The sequence below is a fragment of the Crocodylus siamensis genome, chromosome 2 (assembly GCF_052110815.1).
Source record: "Crocodylus siamensis isolate JL-2025a chromosome 2, ASM5211081v1, whole genome shotgun sequence".
Classification (NCBI taxonomy): Eukaryota; Metazoa; Chordata; order Crocodylia; family Crocodylidae; genus Crocodylus; species Crocodylus siamensis.
The window spans coordinates 205,422,480-205,445,005 of record NC_143396.1 but is presented as its reverse complement, the minus strand read 5'-3'; the positions used below and the strand labels follow the sequence as shown (position 1 = coordinate 205,445,005).

General features: G+C 45.3%; 1 protein-coding gene across 2 annotated transcripts in view; it reads left to right on the top strand.

Annotated features, from left to right (window-relative positions):
• The window catches only part of NELL1 (neural EGFL like 1), a 524,835-nt gene that overhangs the window by 149,811 nt on the left and 352,498 nt on the right, over positions 1-22,526 (top strand). For both annotated transcript variants that reach the window (XM_090032860.1, XM_090032859.1), the window contains exon 12: positions 1,370-1,498. In XM_090032860.1, coding sequence (XP_089888986.1) covers positions 1,370-1,498 — 129 coding nt within the window. The remainder of the gene's footprint in view (positions 1-1,369; positions 1,499-22,526) is intronic.

Here is a 22,526-nt window from a genome sequence, read left to right as displayed (position 1 = left end):
TTTCATACTACCAGGGCAAATGGAATTCAGTAAGAAAATTAACTACCACTATCAAAAGAAAGTTAACTACCGCCACCAACCTTGTAGTCTCCAATCTTGGAAGTCTTTAAGAGGAGACTGGACAGACACCTTGCTGAGATCATTTGATCTCAACAGTATACCTGCCCAGAGCAGGGAGGTTGGACTTGGTGATCTTTCAAGGTCCCTTCCAGCCCTTAATTTCTATGTATGATATAATTTCCAAGCTTTCCCAGTAATTAAATATGTATAACACCAGTAGAGTGACTTCAGAGCCAATTTTGTAAGTGAGGAAATGATTTCTATCTCCTGTCTCAACAGGGGAAGCAAAACAAGATATTCTGACATTTTCTTTACTGTATTTACCTAAATACATGATGAACCTAAATGTAAGCTGACACCAGTAATTAGATTCTACACATGGAAACTTTAAAATTTATTATAATTTTCCATGTATGGAATCTAATTATTGGAGGATCATCTTCAATTCACCCCCACCCCCACACGCACACTACTGCAGGTGGGTGGAGGGGGAGAGATGAGGATGAGGCAGGAAATGGTAGACTGTGGGGACAGTGGGGGGGCAGTAATGGGACAGGCAGTGTGGGGTGGTGGGAGACACAGTAGGGGCAGGGAATGTGGAGGTTGTAAGGCAGGCAGTGGGAAGGATGGGTAGCTTGACCCCTGCTGCCTGGTGTTCCCCCCTCCACTTTCCCCCAGTTGTGCCTGCTGCCTGTCCCCAGTCTCAAGCTGTCTTGATTCCCTTCCCCTCCTCCCCTTTCCATATTGCTTCTGCTGTGGACAGCCTCAGGTCCCAGCTCCCCCTTTCTCCCATCTCCCCCACTGAAGTCTCTCCCCCTTGCCTACTTCCTCCCCTACTTCTGCTCCATGCCAGCAGACTCCATCCGTGCTGCAACCCAGAGCACGGAGCATAGCTCCAGGCTAGCTCTGCAGCTGTGGTGTGGAGTGGGCCCTGATGCTTTGGGGCCAGGCTGGAGAAGCAGTGCAGTTTCTGTGCCACTCGTAAAACTTTGATTATAGTTTATCTTTTATAATGTGACATTAAAAAAAATTTTAGTTTAATTAACACTCTTCTGTTATCCTGACTTGATGGTAGCTAAAAATGAAGTGGTATATACTTCCTTGAACTCATTTGAACCTCCATTCATGCTCATTTGAACCTCTAGCATGCATTTTCCCTCCATTGTGCCTCCATACTAAAATGTTTGAGATATACCATCACAAAACATACCATCACACATTTTTGTGGCATAGTGAGATATAAATATGAAATCTGGTTATTTGAATTTAGCATGCTATAATACAAAATTGTGTCCACTTTGTATTTCAGGTCATAACTTTTGTGCAGGAGGACACAGGTGTGGTGAAAATTCAGAGTGCAAAAACTGGAACACAAAAGCTACTTGTGAATGCAAGAGTGGTTATGTCTCTATCCAGGGGGACTCAGCATATTGTGAAGGTAAACAAGATATTCAGTGAATATCTTTTTGGCAGTCCACTGAGAAATGTACTGTTAAGGAAATTGCTGAAAAATGAATTACATCATTAGATTCTTTTTTATGATCGTTGTCCGTTTTAGTGTTATATTTGCAAACGTGCTTACAAACAAGGTAGTTGGGAAGTCAGTGAGACTATTCAGATGCCTGACTGTCCATTGGCAGCTGTAGTGCCAAGCTCTGATCTTCTTAATAGCAGCTTTTTTTGCTTTTGGGAATGTATTGAGGATGGATACATTTTCCCACTGATGGAGATAGTAGCTTTGGTAGTGATGCTATTTAGCATCACCAGCAAAGAAATTTACAATGCCTTTCCTGACTGGGTATATTGCAGTTGTACCTAGAAACATTAACCTACAGTACTTTCTTTGGGTAAGATAATTTTCGGGAATGGTCTTACTATTGTACAGAATAAACATATTTCCCAGGAGGCACTCCTTTATGCTGTTGAGCTACTTTCTATTGCTATGATGTATTATTCCACCTCGGGAAAGAATGCAGCATGGCATTACGCTCGTTCTTTTCTCTTTGGTGGAGTTCTATTTCCTACAGCCTGCTCTTATGTTTTTGATGGGAGCAATTTGGTAGCTACTACTTGCTGTATATTCTTTAATGTGATAACTTGACATAAACAGCATTCCTTTAGTTTGGTATTTTTTTTTAAATATAAGGACTTTGTATGCTGGGGGAGTACTCTTTATGATTTTAACCTTCCTGCATCTTTTTCTATACTATCTTTAGAAATATTTCCCAGTTTTCTTCTTTTGTCAGTGCTGGTGATGGAAAAGATATGACATTTTTGACAAACTGCTGAATTATATGGTAGGAGTGGGAGACGAGTGAAGAATATGAAACAGACACATTTACATTGGTATCATTTGCAATTAAAATGAAAATATATGTAGAGAAGATTTTTAAAATCATATATAAATGACCAAGACTCCTCTAGCCATGATGGATAAAGGCATTCTTCAAATTAAAACAAAAATGATAAATCGTACAGAGTTGTCAGTTCATGTTTTAGAAGCAAAACAGTCTCTCTTCTAAAAAAATAAAATTAAATTAAAACATGATTTTAGAGTCTACAAAATAATTTCAAAAATTTACTTCACAGGGTAATGGTAGAGATTCAGTATTTTAAGAGGTTGTAGAGATAGTGGAAAGAACTTCTATATAGATGCTACAAGAGCTTCTTACAAATCAATTCAAATCTAAAAAGATTCTTTATTAGCTCCAATATAGCACCCAGTGTGGGTTCTCTCTCCTCTTCTAGCTATCCTAAATAAAACCAAAACATTTTTTCATCCTGAAAACTCCTTTAATCAGATTTCAGTGATTTTTCTTGCATCTTGTATAGTTCTTTTTTCTGTATGATAACAGTTTAAACATCTTGACTCAAAATATGGTAGTATTTGAGATTCTGGCTATAAATTAGCAGTGCTGGAGGGGGGAAAGCTCTCTGAACAAAGTAACTATCCCTGGTTTAAGAGTATTTAGCTGACTTTACGGAACATATCAAAGCTTTGTCTTATATGGATCTGTGTGGAACCAAAGGGAGGAAATCAAGCATGATTCTGTTGCTTGATGTCAGGAAGAGAAAAAGTGGGGTTTGAACAATAGTGTGCCAAAAAGAACTGTTGATATTTAGCTTTGTGAAATGCTTGTGATTTGGGATGGTATGGGGAAGAGAAGGTACTGTGGCTGAGTGATCTATAGCTTGTCAAATCCATCAGTGACATCTCTTGTTCATGGTGATAAGGAATGCTTAGTCCTGCTACACCCCCCTGAAATAAAAGAGCCCTACACAAGGCCTGATCATCTTGTATATGATCAGGTTCTATCTTATTTAACTGCTGTCATCTTTCTGCTTTATCTGTCGAATAATACTCAATTCATAGTCAGTTGACTAAATTTTGCCCTTAGGTGCATACACAGATGCCACTGAAATCAATGGTGGCCATACATGTGCACCCAAGGAGAGAATTTGGTGTAGTATCTGGACCCAGTATCAGATTTCCTGCAGATTTGTATTCATATGTGAGTATATCAGGTTCATATTAAATGCGTCAGTCTTCTTAATAGAATGAGACACAACCTGTAGAAGCAAGGAAATTGTTGTATGAGTTTCTGACAGTGTTCTGAATTCAGTTCTTTTGTTCTTAAGCATAGAAACATAAATGGCATCTACAATAAGTTCTTCTGAGACACTGCAGTTAAAATATCTCATATTCTGACATATTTAGTAAGTGGCACCTTAACTGAGAACACTGTGGATCATTAACTTTCAGGTTTCAAATACCCTTCAAGAGCATTTGATTTTTTTTTTTTAATGTGTTTTAATGCATGGTATTGTTTTTCATTCTCCGTATTGTACTGTCATTTATGCTGACTTACACTGATGTCATTTTGCCTTTCTTCATCCCATTGTCTTGTCACCCCTTACCTGTTTCAGCATTGTTTTGACATCGTAGCATCTCCTAGAAAAACTTGCATTGACTCGTCTATTTGTATTTTGTTTTCTTATGTATTTTTGTTACTTTTAACATTATATCTTTACATTTTCATTGTTACAGGAAAAGTTTGCTATGGTGCTATGGTATTAAAAAAACATCACCAAATCAAAAAAAAAGGAAGAAAGAAAATCAGAAGAGCATTTGCTGTTCATTGCCAACAGCTGTTTTTTCCCTCCCCCGGTGGTCTTAATCTCTGTTCAAACATGAATTTGGAAAAATGAATATAATTAATATAAAGGTGATTTTAGTTAAAATAGTTTTAAAAACCACCCAGAATGATTAAAGAATGTCATTGGCGATCCTTCATATTTTCTTAAAGCTGATAAAAAGGCTAAGCTTTTACTCCCTAAAAACAATAGTTGCTTCTCTGGCCCTTATGTACTTTGTGCCATTTAGAGTATTTGTTTTGAGAGTTCAGTGGAAGTATTAAATGTGTAATCTTTATTCTGTGAAGATTTTCATTACCCTGTGACAATTAGTATCATCTTTGCTTTGTATATATGAGGCTACTGAAACAAGTTAATGACTCTTGTAGAACCAGGCATCTCTTCACCTTTCAAGAGCAATTGGGAAAGTTTGTATGTACACAAGACTGTTGACAGACTTGCATGTGGATACAAGACAGTTTGATATCTGCAGATGTGAAACTGTTCATCTGTGTATGCATGTGTGTCTATTTGCAGCTATAGAGTGCCAGCACATGTAACTTTAGGATGGAGGCTAGATATCAGGTACTTAGGACCAGATCACAAGGGCTAGGAACAGAAATTACACATAAATTAATGTAAGTGATTGGAAACTGGTTCAAATCTGTAACGCAACAGAAGTTCAGTGCACATAAACCACTTTCAAAATGACTGAAACTGGTTTAAGATAAACCTGGATGGATGTAATATCAGACTTGACTGATTTAGGTTAAATTGGTTTATTGAACTTCTGTCCCAGATTCCCTCCAGATTCAAGTTAACTCAGTAGCCCAGCATCCCAGGATGCTTTACACCTCTTCTCCACACCCCCATTCATAGGGTGTAGGGGCAGCTTTGGCCCAAACTGTCTGCTCCACCCCAGCAGTGAGGTGTGCTCTAATGTCCCCCAGCTTCTGGCCATGGCCAGTGCACGCATACGGCTGCATTTCTGGAGTCAAAAGTGAATATCTGTTCATTTGCTTATCAGTTCAATCTGTGCAGCTTAGACTAACCTGCAAAGATTGAATTGATTCAGTCTCAGGCTTTCTGACTGTCTTTCTGTAGCCAAAGGGGATGAGTGTTGCAATGCCTAACTTTTAGGTACCTGATTCTGAGAATAGAGTTCACAAACTTAGGAGTTTAATTTCCATGTACAGTGAATGAGCAGAGTGAGGGATGGGATTGACAACATCTAGGAGCTGAGCAATGGGGCAGCAGTGAGGCCATGGAAAACACTGAAGAAGAGTGAGAGAGAGAGCCCACTTCTTCTCCAGATTTAGTTGTCTCCCTGCACCTCTGAGTTAGGTGTCTATTTGAGATTGTGTTTCATAACTCAAAACTGTGACCTGGACTTAGGCACCTAAATCATTGCTTTGTATATGGGCAAATGTAACCATTAATTTTTTAAAGAGGTGCCTAAGTCCAGAAGGTGATGGTGATGACAAGATAGCTGTCTTTTGTATAGTATTGTACTTGTTAAAGTACTTGCTGAGGAAATAGGAGACTTAGGTCTCTGGTGGACATTTATTTAAAGGCATGATGGGATTTGATACATGATTCCAACAATCCCTCATGCCATGCTGAATGTGGAGGGGGAACTCAGGATCATGATTGGCTTGTTGTCAGCTCAGTTTGGGGACCACATAGGGGTCTGGAACCAGCCCTGGTGCAGTCTGATGCCCAGCTGGCTAGAGCTGCTGAGCATGGGGTTTAAAGTCCCCTGTGGAGGACGCTGAAGGCTCCATCCACTGGGAGCCTCTGTTTCCCTGTTCAGTCAGCTCAGCCAGAGCTGCCCAGCACATGGTTTAAGTTCTGGCTGGGGTGAGCAGAGGCTTTCCCCCACTGGGGACTTTAATCCCCAAGCTGAATAATTCTGGCTGGGCAGCACTGTACTGGGAGTCTGTCTCCTCCATCAGGAGACTCTGCTCCCCTTTCTGGGCTACCTAGCCAGAGCTGCTCAATATGGATCTTAAAGTCCCCAGTGGGTAGTGCGGGGCTCCTCCTCCTGGTTTGGTGGTCTGTAGTACAGGAGACCCTCACCATTCGTGGGGGATATGTTCTGGATATTGCAGCCAATGGCGAAACCCGTGAATACAGCACTGCGTTTGTGAACACTGTCGGTGTTCATGAATGGCGTGTGCCCTTGCGGGGGGGGAGAGGGAGGGTGCGGCTGTGCTGGTGATGTCGAGAGGGCGATGGCGACGGTGGGAGCCCAGCAGCAGCAAGCACAGCGCTCCCAAGGGTTTTCTGTAAATGTATTTAAGATGCGGGTTCGACATTCACGCTGTAACAAGATGAATGTTCTCTGTGTGTGGGGAATATTTGGCATACCGCGAATGTCTGAAACTGCGAATGCCAAACCCGCGAATAGCAAGGGTTTCCTATATACATCTACAGCTAGGTCTCTCTCACCATGTCCCCTCCTCCCCATAGTTTGACCCAGAGGGTTTCAAGCCATTCTTCTTTGGAGCTGATGTTGGCCTCCAAGGAGCTGTACTGCTCCCTCACGTAGAGAGCTACACCTTCACCTTTCTTCCCTGCTTGGTGCTTTCTGTGCAAGGTATAGCCCTCTGGCTATGCTCCAGTCATGTGAGGCGTCCCACCAGGTCTCTAATCCCTACTTGATTGTAAGGTCTATTGGAGAGTAGGAGGGCTAGCTCTTCCTCCTTGTTCCCCATACTCTTGTCATTAGTGTTGTTAGCAATAAAAACTTAGGATTCTAGACTAGACCAGGGATTGACACAGCACCTTGTTTGATGAGTGACAGAAAGGCTTTATTTAAAATCAAGTCAAGTGAGCCCAAACCAAATCAAAGTCCAGTAGTTAGCTATAAGGTGATGATTTCTCACTAAGAGGCGGTCTGTTTCCCTTCAACTTCTCGAGTAAGTTGGGTGCATCAGCAACTGGTGTCAGAAAGATTTCTCACTCTTGAAATGCACATGCTGTTTTCTGTTTTACTGTCTTTTTTATACCCTTAGTTTAGCATCTTGAAAGCATTCTTTTAGTTGTGTAAATCAAGAAAGAGTCCCAAGCAGTAATTGACAGAAAAAACCTGCTCATTACTGGTTATCAGACATTTTTAATTTGAATGAGTTTCCTTCTTAGGTAACAAGAGGTTATCTGGCTTGAAACATATCAAGAAACTGATTAACAGCTAGAAAAAAACATACTAAATTGGGAGGAGAGATCTATTACATATGGAGAATGTCTCTTCCTGCACATAAACACGAGTTAGTCACAAAAGAAATATTAACCATACTAATTAATCAAGGATAGACATTTCATATGGTTATACACCAGACACCTAGATGTTTGCTTGAAATCGTTCTGAATATAGCAAGATAAGCTGGAAGATATACTTCATTATTCCTTCTTAGATGGCCTGGCCATGAACTTGCATCCTCTTGCAAGATGCAGTTAGCATTATTATTCTGCATTTTATCTTTTGTGAGTAGGCCCAAGCTTAGCATGAGTTTCAGTCATCAGTGTATAGGCACCTGAGTCCTCCAGGTGAGACCCTAGATTTCCTGTCACACTGAAGGAGAACTGTTCCCTCAGTTCCTGGAAGAGTGGCTTTCCTAGTGACCCCATCTACAGACCTGTCTTGTATACTGGTCCCTGGGTATGATCCAGCCCATGCTTTCCCAGCAATCTTAGTTTAAAGTCCTATCTAGAAGATAGATAGTCCTTCTGCTGGGCTGCCTAGCGAGTGTTGGTTTGTGTGGAGTTTAAAGCCCCACAGATAGGGTAAGCCAAACCCCCACACTGGGTGCCACACTTCCCCCAACCTCCATGCTGGGTGCCTGTGTTTCACTGTGCTGGGCAGCCTAGCCCAGTCAGAGCTGCATGGCACAGGGTTGAAAGTCCTGGTATAGGGGAGCAGAGGCTCCCCTCTGCCAGGATTTTAAGGCATATACTGAGCAGTTCTGGCTGGCCAGCCTGGTGCAGAGAAACCTTTTCTTCCCTGTGCCTGGGGACTGCTGTTCTGTGTGGAGTTTAAAGCCAAAGACTTCCCCCCACCATGAGCCTTTGTTTCCCTGTGCTGGGCAGCCCAACCAGGGCTGCTCAGAGGAGTGTTTAAAGTCCCAGATGAGGGAAGCCTGTTGGCTTCCCCCAACCCATCTCTGTTGGGGACAAAAATCAGCTGATTCATTGGCCACTGGCCACAAGCTAAATTTAAGGTGCCATATAGGTGAAGCATAAGAACATTTTTATGGCTCATTCCTCATTTTGTGGTGCCTTAAATTGGGTGCACATGTAGCACTCTTTTTATTTGTGGAAATAAATATAACACGTACAGGAGGTTCTAGGTTTTATGCCAGCCCGAGGGGGGTTCAATTCACATCTCTTACTTCAAACTGTAGGCTAGGTTAGAGGCACCTCCACACCTTCTGTTCAAGCCAAAAATAAAACATTCACAGAAGAGAGTAAATAAAAGGGATTACAATTCTGTATCCCACTTATATCCCCTGGGAAGAGGAAAATCCTGGATCCTGGTACCTGGATCCAGGTAAGATGTAGCATTTCTGGACATATGCAACAGCTGAACTCCAGGTGTCTCTGGAACTTTACTAGCCCATACTCAGGTTCCTATGGCCTCTTAAGAGGTTAGATGGATTTTGGTAAATTACAAGTTGCATTTTAGATGCACACATGCTTTTTTTTCTTTGCATTTGCCCAAGATGGCCCAGAAAGCTAGTGGTAGAATCAGAAAGAAGGAATTCATCAATCTTAGCACACTTTTCATTTCGCAAGACTGGAAAAATAGCAATTTTAATACTTTGCACTTCTTTGTTGCCTTCTGTCCAAGCATCTCAAAGCATTTTACAAGTATCAATTAGATAATCACAATGCTACATATGAGAGAAGAAATTGTCATGTTTCATTTTACAGTGAGAGAATCTGAGGCAGAGAGAGGTGAAGTGACTCGCCTTCGCTCGTACAAGAAATAAATGGCAGAAAAAAGAAGCTAAAACACCTGACAGCCAGCTCTTTTTCTTTAGCCACAAGGCTCTCTTCTAGATACTGGGGAGCAAAAAGACACTCCTGTTTCCCTTCTAGCCAGAGGATGTTTTGCCATAGATTTCTTAGGCCTCCTCTATGCTTTACTGGTATTGTGCAGTTAACTGATTTAATTGCACAATTAACTGAAACCAGCTACACGAGCGAAGTACCTATTATGCCCAGGGCTGTCCCTAGGGGGGTGTGGATTGGGGTGACCGCCTTGGGCCCTGCGCTTTGGGGGGCACTGTGGAGCTGGGCGGAGCAGCTGTGGCGACTCTGCGTGCCAGTAGCTTCATGTCCAGCTGCTCTGCACCCCCTCTCCTCCACCCCTGCCAAATCCAGGTGTCTGGCTGCTCAGCAAACTCCCCCCTCCCAGCTGGTGAATCTGCCGCTGGCTTCTTTGTATCCAGGGGCAGGACCCAGCACAGGCTGATTTGCCCTGGGCCCTGCACCCTGCTCGGGTCGGCTCTGATCATGCTATAAAAAGCTCCAACCAGCTATAAAATTAGACCTTGAAAATATATATTTGTACTGCATAGCTGGTTGGTAATCCAGCTTTAATTTGCATGTGTAGCAGGATCTTGCCTGCAGATGGGAGCCCTGTCAGCTGACAGGGCACCCAGCTGCAGAAGTGTACCATTCCCAGTCAAGCCTGAAAGTCCCATAACTAAGGGGATTTTCAGTCCTAGCAGCTACCAACTCTGGGTCCCAGCAGCTGTGGATGCTGGATCCTGGCAGTCTCACAGCTGTGGATGCTGGATCCTGGCAGTCAGCCTCCCAGCACCAGGACCCAGCTGGGTCTTGTCAGCTGTAGGTTGCAGCTGCAATCTCCCATCCCTGGGGGTGCATGGTGCCTAGAGGGCTAGGAGATCATGACTGTCATGTTCTCCCATCTCCAGGGATATGTGAAACTACCAGGGCTGAGAGCCCCTGAGCAAAAGGATCTCCCACCCATGGAAGTTTGCTTCTTGCTGTTGCAGAGGGAGCCTGATTGGCAATATGGGGTGATACGATCTAATGCATGATTTCACACTTATGCCTCCTTTTATGCATGTATGGCTTTTGTGGATCATTCATTAGATCTCACTGGTTGTGTGGACCATGCATTAGATTCCATTGTGCCTTTACATGCATCAGACCAGGAGGATAAGGTGGATGAAGCTTTCTTCAAACAGCTAATGGAAGCTTCCCAATCACAGGCCCTGGTTCTTACGGGGGACTTCAGTCACCCTGACGTTGGATGGGAGGAGAAGACAGCATTGCATGGACAGTTCAAGAAGTTATTGGAGAGTGTTGGGGACAAGTCTGTGGAGCAAGTATTGGAGAGGCCATCTTGGGGCTGTGCTTCTTTTAACCTACTGCTCACAAGCAGGGAAGAATTGGTGGGGAATGTAGTAATGGATTGCAACTTGGGCAGCAGTGACCACAAGATGATTGAGTTCATGATCCTGAGGAAAGGAATGAACAAAGGAGAGCAGCAGAGTATGGACCCTGAACTTCAGAAAAGCAGACTTTGTCTCGCTCAGGGAACTAATGGGTAGGATTGCCTGAAAAGTGGTTTCAAAGAGGATTGAGCTAGACTGTTCTTAGTGATAGCAGGTGACAGAACAAGGAACAATGGTCTCAAGTTGCAGCACAGGAAGCTTAGGTTAGATATTAGGAAACACTTTCTCATGAGGAGGGTAGTAAAGCACTGGAACAGGTTACCCAGGGAAACTGTGGATTCTCCATCTTTAGAGGTTTTTTGGACCAAGCTAGACAAAGCCTTAGTTAGGATGATGTAGTTGGGGACAGTCCTGAGGAAGGGGTTGGGCTAGACCTCCTGAAGTTCCTTCCAACCCATATTTTCTATGATTCGCTGTAGAGAGGCCCTTAGTGAAGTGTAAGTTTGGGTTCCAGCTTGTTTCTTCATCTTTTATACTCTCAACATTTTTAATGTATTAGAAATAAGTAATTTGTATTTAAGAGCTTATTTTGCCTGGTTCTATACTGGCAGTTTAGTTGTAAACATGCATATTAAAAAATAAAATCAGTTGTGCTAACCTCCTCCTCAAACACCCAAGTCTTCTCAAGAAAACACCAAGTAAAAATGATAAAGTAATCTATCACCAGATACCTTGCCATGCTGCACAACATCCTTTTCACTGCTGGTTAGCCAGATGATAATAATGTCACCCCTGATAATAGATGTAATATAAAGAGTCATCTATTGACCAGAATGAAGGGGGCCAGTATGATTCATATTCTTATTCTATTAGAATTTTGCAAGCTTCTTTTCCCATTAACAAAGTTGGCTGACATGCTTTCTAAATTTTGTCCCAGCAGGTCATTTAAAGAACATAAAGCACAAGCTTTGTGAATCTGAATTGACTTCATAGAATCAAAGAACAAAACAAGAGTGTCTTAAAAGAGTAAAAAACAAAAGTGTTTTGCATCTAACTGTGTTGATTAGTCTATGATTCAGACTGGACATTCCAGCCAAAGCCTTTAACAGTTTGAAGGGGTGTCCAGGGTAAATGGGGAGCTGGATGTGGTTTGTGCTGCTTTTCAGTAGCAAATTTGAGTTTGATGTGGAGCTAGTCATTCTGTGGGCTTTTGTGTCAATATAATTCAGTGGCTGTAACTATTTTCTTTTATGACCCTATCTTCAGGGTTATCTTCCCTGTAGTTACCTCAGCTTGAGAAGTAGGTGAATTAAGTGCCTTACCCCATAAGTAGGTTCTGGTTTAAATTGTGGGCTCAGTTCACTAATATCATGGTCTGATCGTGGCAGGGCCGCCATTTTCATGCCTAGATGGCAGGGCTGTTTGCTTCAATAATTGCTCCAGCAGCAAAAGCCTTCCAGCCCAGGGGAGGCACGAAGGGGTTGCAAAAGGGACAGAGGAGGAGAGAGCTTGGAGACAGGTAGGGGAGACCCTGTTTGTTCCTCTGGGTGGGAAAACTGGGGCATGGGGGATTGGGAGCTGCCTTGGCAAATGGCCCTGGCACTGAGTAGGTGAGGGGCTGTTTACAGCCCTGTATGTGTGTTCTGTCCTGTCACCCTGGCCCTGTGTTCCCAACCCCTGCCACCTCAGTTTTCCTACCTGGAGGATCCAACAGCCCCTCTCTTACCTATCTCCAAGCTCTCTCCTCCCCCTTCCCTTTTGCAACCCCTTCCTTTCTTTTCTGGGCTGCTAGGCTTTTGCTGCTTCCTTTGGAATCCTTTCCCTACCCTGCAGGAGCCATCTTGTTGCAACGATATGGCTCCAGCAAGTGGCCATATCATGGCATTTTGTTGCAAATCACATTTTTCATGAAAACTACTTAATTTTGTTATTTTGATGAAAAACGCAAAATTATGATATAAAAGAAGCGTGTTGTTAAGTCCTTAAATGTCTTCCTTCAAGTCTCTAGCCCAGTGGCAACAAGGTTTGAAGAACCCTTCTTAACTGATTATGATTTTTCAGATCCTTCAGATGCTTCTCCTTGTATAATTTCTTTCTGATGAAGAATGTCTTGCATTCAAATATGTGTCTAATTTTAAGCCAACGACATAGTTGGTCCAGTAAAATATATCACCCTTAGAAATCCTTGCCTCTTGTACTCTTTCTTTAACTCTCTCTATTCTAATCCATTTCTTTTTTTCTACTCATCTACCCAACCGTTACTTGGTTAGTGCCCAACAGTTGCTGGTGGTTGATTCACTGGAGAATGACACAATATTTTACTTAGAAATTCAGGTTTGTAAGATTCAGCCAAGCCTGTAACCATTGAGTTAAGTCAAAACAGAGTATGTGAAGAGTAAGCAGTTTTTATAGATTTGTTTTAATCCAAACTAGTGCTCTGTATGAGTCTGGATCTTAATATTTTCCCAGAGGTTGCTTCTAAAGCTAGGAAAAACAACTGAGAGAGACAGAAAAGTTGGGGAGGAAGTTGCATATTATTGGTTGGTATTCATTAAAGAGAAAACAGTCTTAAAGTGAGAAAATGTTGTTTCATGATGCTGATTTTCAAGCCATTAATATCTTTTCGACCTGTTTATATGGCTTCAGTCTGAGGGGCTGAGTATTTAATCCCAAAGGCAATGGTTGCCAATGTTTCAGTACAGTATTTTCATCCCAATATTACCTATTACTTGAATTAGTATATCTCTATGCATATGTGGTATATCGAAAAAAAAGCTAGTGGTAAATAAAAGATGAATATTAAGGAGAGGCAATTATGTTATTGACCTTTAGTTCCCATTAGGGTGGCTGGTCATTTTCATTCATTGCAGATATAAGTATTTTATTGAAATTGATTTTTCATCATCCTCATCCTCATCCTTGTTCCCCTCCTTTTTTAATTTTGGGGAAAGAGAGAGGCTGTAAATTAAAGGATTAATTGAAAATCTCGTAGGTGCTCTTGGCTTCTGGTTAACTGAACTGATGCTCTTTTCATGAAAGGTCAATGAGTTACTCAGTACTTCTTCATGAAAAAGAAAATGCAACTCTTCCTGTTTGTTTGCCTTTTTAAACCTTTTAAGAATCACAGCTCAGAATTGAGGGTATATGTAATTATGAGTACATAAAGTTATGAGGGAATATAAACTTTTAAAACTGTTTGGAGAAGCTTCAATAGAAAATAGCTAATTTTCTATAATTTCTAACCGTCTAGGGAGCCATTTTGATATACTTTTGTGGGATTAAATATTCTTTAAACTTTATTCTCAACATTTAATGTTCATTATTCTAATTTATATTACTTCTTGGGAATTGGATGACTTGGTGAATTGGTAGGAAGAATTGTGGTCTTTAATTCTAAGTTATTCATTTCAGTCTGATTCTGGCCCATTGCAGCTGCAAAACATAATCTGATGTTAGTTCATCTGACAACATGGAAAGAAATTGTGAGAGGCAAGGGTTTTTGTGAGTGATATCTTTTATTGGACCAATTGCATGGTTGGGATAGACTTAGTCTATTATAGTCTGTCCCAGTCATGCAGTTGGTCCAATAAAAGATATTATGTACAAAAATCTTCTCGTTTCTCGTATTTCCTAGACCATCATAGCTACATCATCCCAACACTAGAAGGAAACTGCTGGTGTCGGTCCTGCTTCCTGGTGTGTGGGCATCCTAGAAACCACTATAACCGTGGATGTTAAATCACAACATACTTGACAACCCAATCTGAGAGGCCAAGGACTGAGTGGTATGAAAATCAAAGTGCCCCCATGCCTTCAAATGATCCATCTATACCTTATTTGGATTTGTGAGATAAGACTGCATTTTTGCCTCTATCTGTTTTGTAGTTAGGTAAAAGACTTCAAGGTTTGTCCACTCTCAGTTGCAAGAGTATAAATCAGGATGGCTGTCACTTGTATTATACTATGCTTGTATGGGTAAATTCATGACCAGGTTTTGAATACTTTCAGTTTGATGTTAGTGAAACATTGCAGGCCTTCTTGTATAGCATATCCAGTAAGGACTAGGTTCTGCCCCTCTTATTTATGTTGCAAACTGAAATTCCATTGAAAAAAAACTGGATTGCTTATAGAGTAAGATATCATTTACTGAGCATTAGAGTGACAGTATCTGGCCATAAGTAACTAATGATAAAGTATAACTGTCATTAAGACCTGTAGTGTCATTCATTACAGGAGTCTTTTTTCATTGTGTATTATACTTTCATCAGCAAAGATGTGCATTTTTGCATAAGGAATTGGGCTTGCCTTTTATTTTCATTCCCCGACAAGTGTTGCATTTGAGAAAATTCACAAACCTGAGGTGACAGGTTTGGGATACAAATGACACAGCATCATTTCTTGTTTTACTTTGTTCCAAATATGTTTAGAATTGCTAAAGTGCTGAAGATGTTTAATTTATTGTGATTTTTTGGGGAGACAAAGAAATTTACATATTAGATCATTAATTCAGAGTTACAAGCTGCTGCATATATAAGTAATAATATTTCCTGAAGCAACTCTAGTGAAATTCAGATACGGTCTCTAGGGTTATTGTTCTTCCAGAGCAGTGGAAATATTCAGGTTAAATGAGATCTCAATTATCAAATGGTATTGGATGGTCTAATATTACTTTATTTTTCCATATTTTAACAATTAGCTCTTTACTTTTACTCATTTTTTAGTGCTGTACATTCATAACAGGTAATCAGATGAAAGCATTCTGTTGTTTGGAGCACATTTCAGTATTCACTAAGTACATCTACATGAGATATTTACTGTGGAGCTGTCTGATTAGCTCCACAGTAAAGTCTCAATGTCTACACATGCAGCCCTATCAGGCCACAGGAAACTAACTACTGTCCTATGGTGGAGTTCTTCAGTGCGCAGCAATGCATGTGCAGATGCTGATGGGGCTGACTAGGACATGAAGGTGCTTCAGTGCAGGAGCTGCCTGACAGTTAGCCCCACACTGGAGCATGCTTGTGCTCCAGCCAGCCCCTCTGCAGTATGTTGATCCAGCTTGGAGCAGCCTCAGGCTGACACCCCCCCTCAGGTCCCATGCCAGCTGGGTCTACTCTGACCCCACGTAATGTGCTGTGGTCCCAGGCGGACATGTAAATGCGGGACCTGGTAGCAATAAACTCTGGTGTGATATGCACTGGAGCTTATTGCTTTATGTTAATAGCATGTGTAGATGCATCCAATCACTGTCTGTCTTTGTATACATTATTTTCCTGAATCCAAGATGACTTTGAATTTGCTATCACATAGCAGCAGTGACAGCTCCATCCCTGGCCTGGCCGTGGGCCAAAGCTGGAACCAGACTAGAGCTGCTGCTAGCACTACTGCTGCTGTGTGGCCAGGTGGGGGCCAGAGACAGTATGTGCTCCTTGTTTGGGGTTGAGGCCAGGGCCTGTGGGTAAGTGGCAGGTCAGGAAAGGGGGAACAGGCAGTGGGAGGGTGGCCAGTGGGAAGAGGGGAAGTGGAGAGGGAGCAGCTGCAGCTCTGATTCCAAGCCCTGGTTTTTGGCTAGAGTTGGAGCTACAGCAGCTGTCTGTTTCCCATTTGTACTCAAATCCAGGAAGAGGGGCTTTTTTATCCATGTTAAATGGGGAAAAAACATGGTGCGCGCGTGTGTGTGTCTGTCTGTCTCTATATATAAAATCACTCTTCCTCTCCCTGTCTGCCTCCAGCCCTTCAGCTGGTCCTACATGTGTAAGTAACTCCATGAGGGTAGGGGAGAGGGCGGTTTTAGTCTCTAGAGACATGGTGGGCCACATAACTTTGCACTTTCACCTCTTATTTTTAATATTTATGTAATAAAGAGTAAAAAAGTTCTTTGAAAAAGTGTCTGTCTTGCTCAAGAGACTGACTGAAGAAAATGTTTCCTCTGATCTACACTAAAAGCTAATAAGCATTTCTCTTAGAGCTCTCCTAACATAGATATAGTACTCCAATGTTTATGGTGTTTGGTAATGGCAATCCCAAATTGTGGATTTGGAAGTAGAACCAAGGGTTTGCTGTGTTTGTTTATTCAAAGCATGTAACACAGAAGTGGGGATGGAGATTGAGATGGGGGTAAGGAAATGGGGGTGGGATTTACTCAATTCCAAGACAAGGGTTTTTTCCCATTTAACATGATAGGCAGCTGCTGCAGCTCCAGCACTGGTTTCAGCTCTAGCCCCAACCCTGGGTTGGGATGAAGCCAGAGCCACAGCTGCTGCCTGCCCCTCCATGGCCTGTGCACCATCAGCCTCTCCATCCCCTCTTTACCCTGCCACTCCCCTCCCAAAAGCCTCTGCACAACTGCCACCCCTTCCCTTTCCCTGACTGCTTACCCTTGCTCCAGCACCAGCAGGCTCCACCCCCACTACAGCCCAGGGCATGGAACACGGCCCAAGCTTGGTCCTGTAACACCAGTGGGGAGCTAGCACCACTGATTTGGGGCTGGGCTGGGGCCATGTTCCATGCCCCAGGCTGCAGCAGGGTAGAGCCTGGTAGTGCCAGAGCAAGAGTAAGTGGCAGGATGGGAAGAGAAGGGGAAAGGGCCTGAGCCTGTGAGAGGGCAGGCATAACAGTGGGTAAGTCGTGGGGGGCAGGCTGCAGGGGTCAAGTTGCATGCCCCCCTATTGCCTGTCCCCCACTCTACGAGTGTGATGATATGGTTAGCAGGGCAAACAATACACTGGCATGCATCAACTGATACATCTCAAGCAAAACTAAGGAAATTATTCTCCCACTGTACTTGGCATTAGTGAGGCCGCAGCTGGAAGTCTGTGTCCAGTTTTGGGCACCACACTTGAAGATGGATGTGGAGGAGCTTGAGAGAGTCCAGAGAAGAGCCACTCATATGATTAGAGGCCTGAAGAGCAAGCCATACAAGGAAAGGATGACAGATATGGGACTGTTGAGCCTAGAAAAGAGAAGACTTTGGGGGGATTTGATGGCAACTTACAAATATATTAAGGGAGAGCTTCAGGGGCTAGGCAAACAACTATTCACCAAAGAGTCCCAGGGGAAAACTAGCTCCCCGCTATGCTGGGTTGCACCCCCACCAGGCTGTGGAGGCCCTGGGGGATGGAAGCACTGGGGAGTTCGCAGTGGTGTGCAGCTTCTTCACGTGGCTCTGCTGTACCCTGCCTCCCTGCTTCCCTCCCCTGGGGCCTCTGCAGCCCAGTGGGCATGACCTGGCACAGTGAGGTTAGGGATGTGGGGTTGTGCCCCTCAAAGCAGCGGCATGTGTAGAGGACATGTCACCAGGGCAGCAGGAAGCTCTCAGCGGTGAGGAGCTTCTCTGCGTGGCTTCAGTTTTCCTTGCCATGCCAGGTAATGCCCACTGGGCTGGGGGAGGATAGCAGGGCAGGAGCCCGCACCTTCAGCCTGCACTTGTCCGACACACCGATTTGGGGGTGTGGGTCCCCCCTGCCTCAGCCCTGCCCAGCTCCCTTCCTCCCTCCCTTCTTCCATTCCTCCCTACAGGGGCCTCAATCTCCTCTCCCCCCCAACTTACCTGCTGGAGCTGCTCTGCAAGATGCCTAGGGTCACATGCATGTCCATGCACGTGGCCCGCTGTCTTACCACCTTCCTCCCAGCTCCCTGCAGGCTGGAACTCTGCCAGCCTACAGGGAGGTCATTGCAAAATGGCAAAATCTGTGGATTTCTCTGGTAAAATGCGAAAATCATGTTTGCCTGCAGTTAAAGGTAAAATTCTAATTTACTTCATTTTTTCCGTGGGAAACAGAAGTGAGAGTGTTCTCAAATCTATCTTGCAACACCCAGTCAGAGATTATCTTGGAATCCTTCCAGCTCTTGATGAAGTGAAGAAAGCTGTGTTGATACCGCTGGCTGAAGAATGACAAGGCATCTGGAGCAGATGGAATCCCTCCTGAAATCTTCTAGTAGTGGGGGAGAGGAGTTTACATCTCAGCTCCATCTCAAGGATCTGGAATAATGAGAAAATCCCAGATAGCCTCAGGGATGCCATGATAGTGACAATTTTCGAGGTGATGATCATTCAGTATCAGCTTTGCTGGGCCAGCCATCCCATCCAGATGTCTGACTCCAGACTTCCGAAGCAAATTTTTATTCTTCCAGTTCAGTCAAGTTATACGCTCAAGAGGAGGGCAGAGAAAGTGCTTCAAGGATGTCTTCAGGGTCAACTTGAAAATATGCAATATTGACATAAACCTGTGGGAGACAATTGTCTGAGACCGTCCCAAATGGAGGAAGATTTGTTGCAAGGATCTCAGTACTTTGAAACTAGTGCTCCATGGTCCTGCTGTTGTGCTGCACTGACTGCTGGCTGGCCCACATCCATCTTGACCCTTCTGGCTCTCCCATATGCAGTGGCTGACTGCCAGGCTGCTGTGTGCTGTCCCAGAGCTGCCGCTGCGCTCCTGCTGCCTCGACCCTATCCACCAGGCCAGATTGAGGCATGGTCGCCACCAGCGGGTTCCAGGATGTCACTGCCAGGGCTGCTGTCATCCTCCTGGGCCTCTGGCCCTGCCACCTTTGGGCCAGCTGGCCCAGCCAGGACTGGGGGCTGCATGTGGTCCAGCATACCTGGGACTACAACCAGTGGCTGGAGGTGTTCCACATGACTTGAGCCACCTTCCGTTATCTCCTGGAGCAGCTCTGGCCACATTTGGAGCAGCAGGACACCACCATGCAGCCACCCCTCCCCACAGACACCTGGCTGGCCCTCGCCCTGCTTAAGCTGACCATTCCTGCCAGGCTGCTGTAAGTTAGCCACCTGTCTGGCATGAGCAAAGGCACCACCAGGGAGGCTGTCCTGGAGACTGCTCCTATTACAGCCAGAGGGGCTTTCCCTCCATGGTGCTGCAGGCTGTTTTGGACCACTGAAGTGCTTGACGCATGTGAGTGTCTGCTGGGTGGGCAGTGCCCATGACGTCCGCATCTTCAGGAACTCCAGCCTGCTGGGGCTGGTGGAGAATGGGCTCTTTGTGCTGGGAGTGCTGGACCTGCAGCCAGATGCTTGGTGGATCCACATCTCCTCATCAGGGATCCTGCCTACCCAGTCCTGCCCTGGCTCATGTGGGTCAATGTACTGGTCATTGTCACTGCCTGTGCTGCATAACATCTGTGAGGAGCTCTTTGGTGAGGCCTGGGTGGAGGAGCCATGGTGCGCAGAGGATACCTGGCATTAGGAGCACCACCTGCGGTGGCACTGGCAGCGGTGGCCCTCCCCTTTCCCCCCTCAAGGCCCCAGGAGAGCTCTGCACCCACCACTGGGGCAGGGCACCGGGTGCAGGCGGTGCTGGCTGACCTCTGTCTCCAGCACTCCACACTCAAGGGTGCCTGCACTGCCACACACAGGCCCCCCATGTCTCACAAGAAAAAGTTTTTACTCCTGTTGCGTCAGTCAGAGCCCCCTCTCTCCCTCCCTCCTCAACAAACAGAGCACCTTCACCACCCACAACACCCATCACAATAAAAAAACCTTCTTCCCCATGAAAAGTATGTGCAATGTCCTTTGTGTGCTGTTGTGGGGTGGGGGCACCTAAGGGTCAGAGCCTGGGGTCAGGCAACTAGCACCCCAGTCTCTGGCCGCTCCTCCATAGGTATGCACACCACGGCAAGTGTGGCAGGCTGGGGGCTCACCCAGGGGTGATGGCAGTTGGTTTTCCCCTGGTGCAGGTGGCTCCTCCTCCAGTAGGTGGTGTCCAGGGCCAGCAGGGCTGGCTTGTGGTCCTGGCCCTGTTGCAGACAACTTTGGCTCCATGCTTTCATGGAACTGGAGTGAATGGTGGAGCTGGGCCCAGAGGGATGGCTGGGTGGTGCTGGACCTGGGGCAGGATCCTGGGCAGGGGCTTCTGGTTGCTGTAGGCAGTGCAGGACCTCCTTCCAGGCCCAGGTGGGGGCCTGCTGCTTGATGCTGGGTGGCTATCATGGGGCAGGCGGGGCTAGGGTTGGGGGCTGGGCAGCCACCAGCACAAAGGTTACCACCAGGGCCAGAACGCTGTCCAGCATCCAGCGGTTGTCATCCATGGCCTGCACTGTCTGGGTCAGGATGGCATTCTGCTCCCTCAGCACCTCTACCCACTTGTGCTCCAGGGCCAGGATCTGCGCCTAGAACTCTTGGCCCATGCCTTGTGGTGGGGACTGAGGTTGAGACTGGGGAGCTGGAGTGGCAGGCATAGGCCAGGGCTCCTCAAGCTTCTGGTGAAGACTGCAGCTGGGGAGCACGGTGGGATGTGCTGCTGGTTGCCTGAGGGCCTGCCCCCCCCACCGGATGACATGTCACTGTAGGTGTCAAGCTGGAGGAGGTGCTCAGGCAGGCTGCCCATGCTGCTGTAGACACTATGGCTGTGGCCTGGGTCCTGGGACATGAGGGATGTCCATCAGTTGCCGCATAAAGGGCATGGATTTATGTGCACTCTGTGGCAGACAGTTGTTGCTGGTGATGGCAATCTACTCTGCCCACAAGGGCTTGACCTTGATGCAGCACTGCTGTGTTAACTAGTTGTGCCTGTGCACCTGCATCTGGGCTGACAGCCCCTGATAGACGTGGGCATTGGGATAGACGTGCCCTGTTTGAACAGGAGCTTCACTTCTGCCTCACCCCACAGCACCACAAAGTTACTAGTCTGTTTTTGCAACCAGCTGGGGCTCTGGGTGGCAGGCATAGCCGTGGGCATGAGCGTTGGCAATGATGCCATCTTGGGTCCTGCACCAGCTCTCTGGGCCTCTGCATGGCTGTCCCTGTGCTGCCAGGCCTGCAGCACCCAGTGCAGGGACATGGCACAAGACAGGTAGCCATACAGCTGACGTAATGCCTTGTAGCACCTGCAGGCTTAGGGCAGGCTACAGAAGATGCTGGGGGTGGACTGCAGGCAGGTGGTGCTGGACTTGGCATCCAGAAGCTGCCTGCATCTGTGCCTGGGGTTGACTGACCTGGTTGGAGCCAGCAGAAGTCTGGAGCACCCTGAAGGCCTAGACAGTGCGGGCCTGGCAGCCATGCGGAATTATAGTGCTGGCAGCAGCATGGGGGTGCATGTAGGCTAGGGCATTTGGCCTACAGCCTGCCTAGGGGGACACAGGGTCCTGGAGTGGCCTCAGTCTCCCTGCTGATGTGCCCCAGGGCTCAAAATGCCTGCAGGCTTTTAAGCGCCTGAAGCAGGGGCTGCCATAGAGGCAATCCAGCCCTGGGGAAGGAGAAGCTTCCAGCCCAGAGCCCTGGAGCCAGCTTGAGGCTGGCACCTTAGTGCCAGGGCTGACCTGGGAGAAAATTTGTTTTGGGTTGCGTCTACATGTGTGTTACTAAGCAGTAACTAATCACGAGTAAATTTGATACCTGCATTTGTAGGTATCAGGTTTACTCACGAGAAGGGTTTTTTCCTGTTTAGTAAGCATTCACATGTAGATGCATGTGCTTGCTGCACAGTAAACTCTGCTACTCTGCACCTAAGTATCTCTTGCAGATGTGCCCTGTATGAGTATATGTATCAGAATTAAGATGGGAAATATAGAACCTGGGGATGCCCTTGTTAATCACTTTAGAGATTAGAGCCATACTTTTGTGTGAGCTCGATGCCGAATTATATAGGACTGAATTAAGCACAGGCTCAGACCTGTTCAATTTAAAACTTTTATTGTTTTACAAAGTCATAAACTAAAGGAGGTCTGTTGGTTCACGAGGTTCCCAAATCAAGCCCTTGCTCTCTAACCCGGAGGCTAGGTGCGGCTGCCTGATTCAGTAGTCTCAGAACTGGTCGACAGCTCATTTAAAAGGAGTCCCTTATCTTTTTTTAGGCAAAAGATACAAAACTGTCCCCATGGTGGAAGTGAGGCATCTAACATAACTTTACTATTAGTTATATATGATAACACTTATACATATGCATT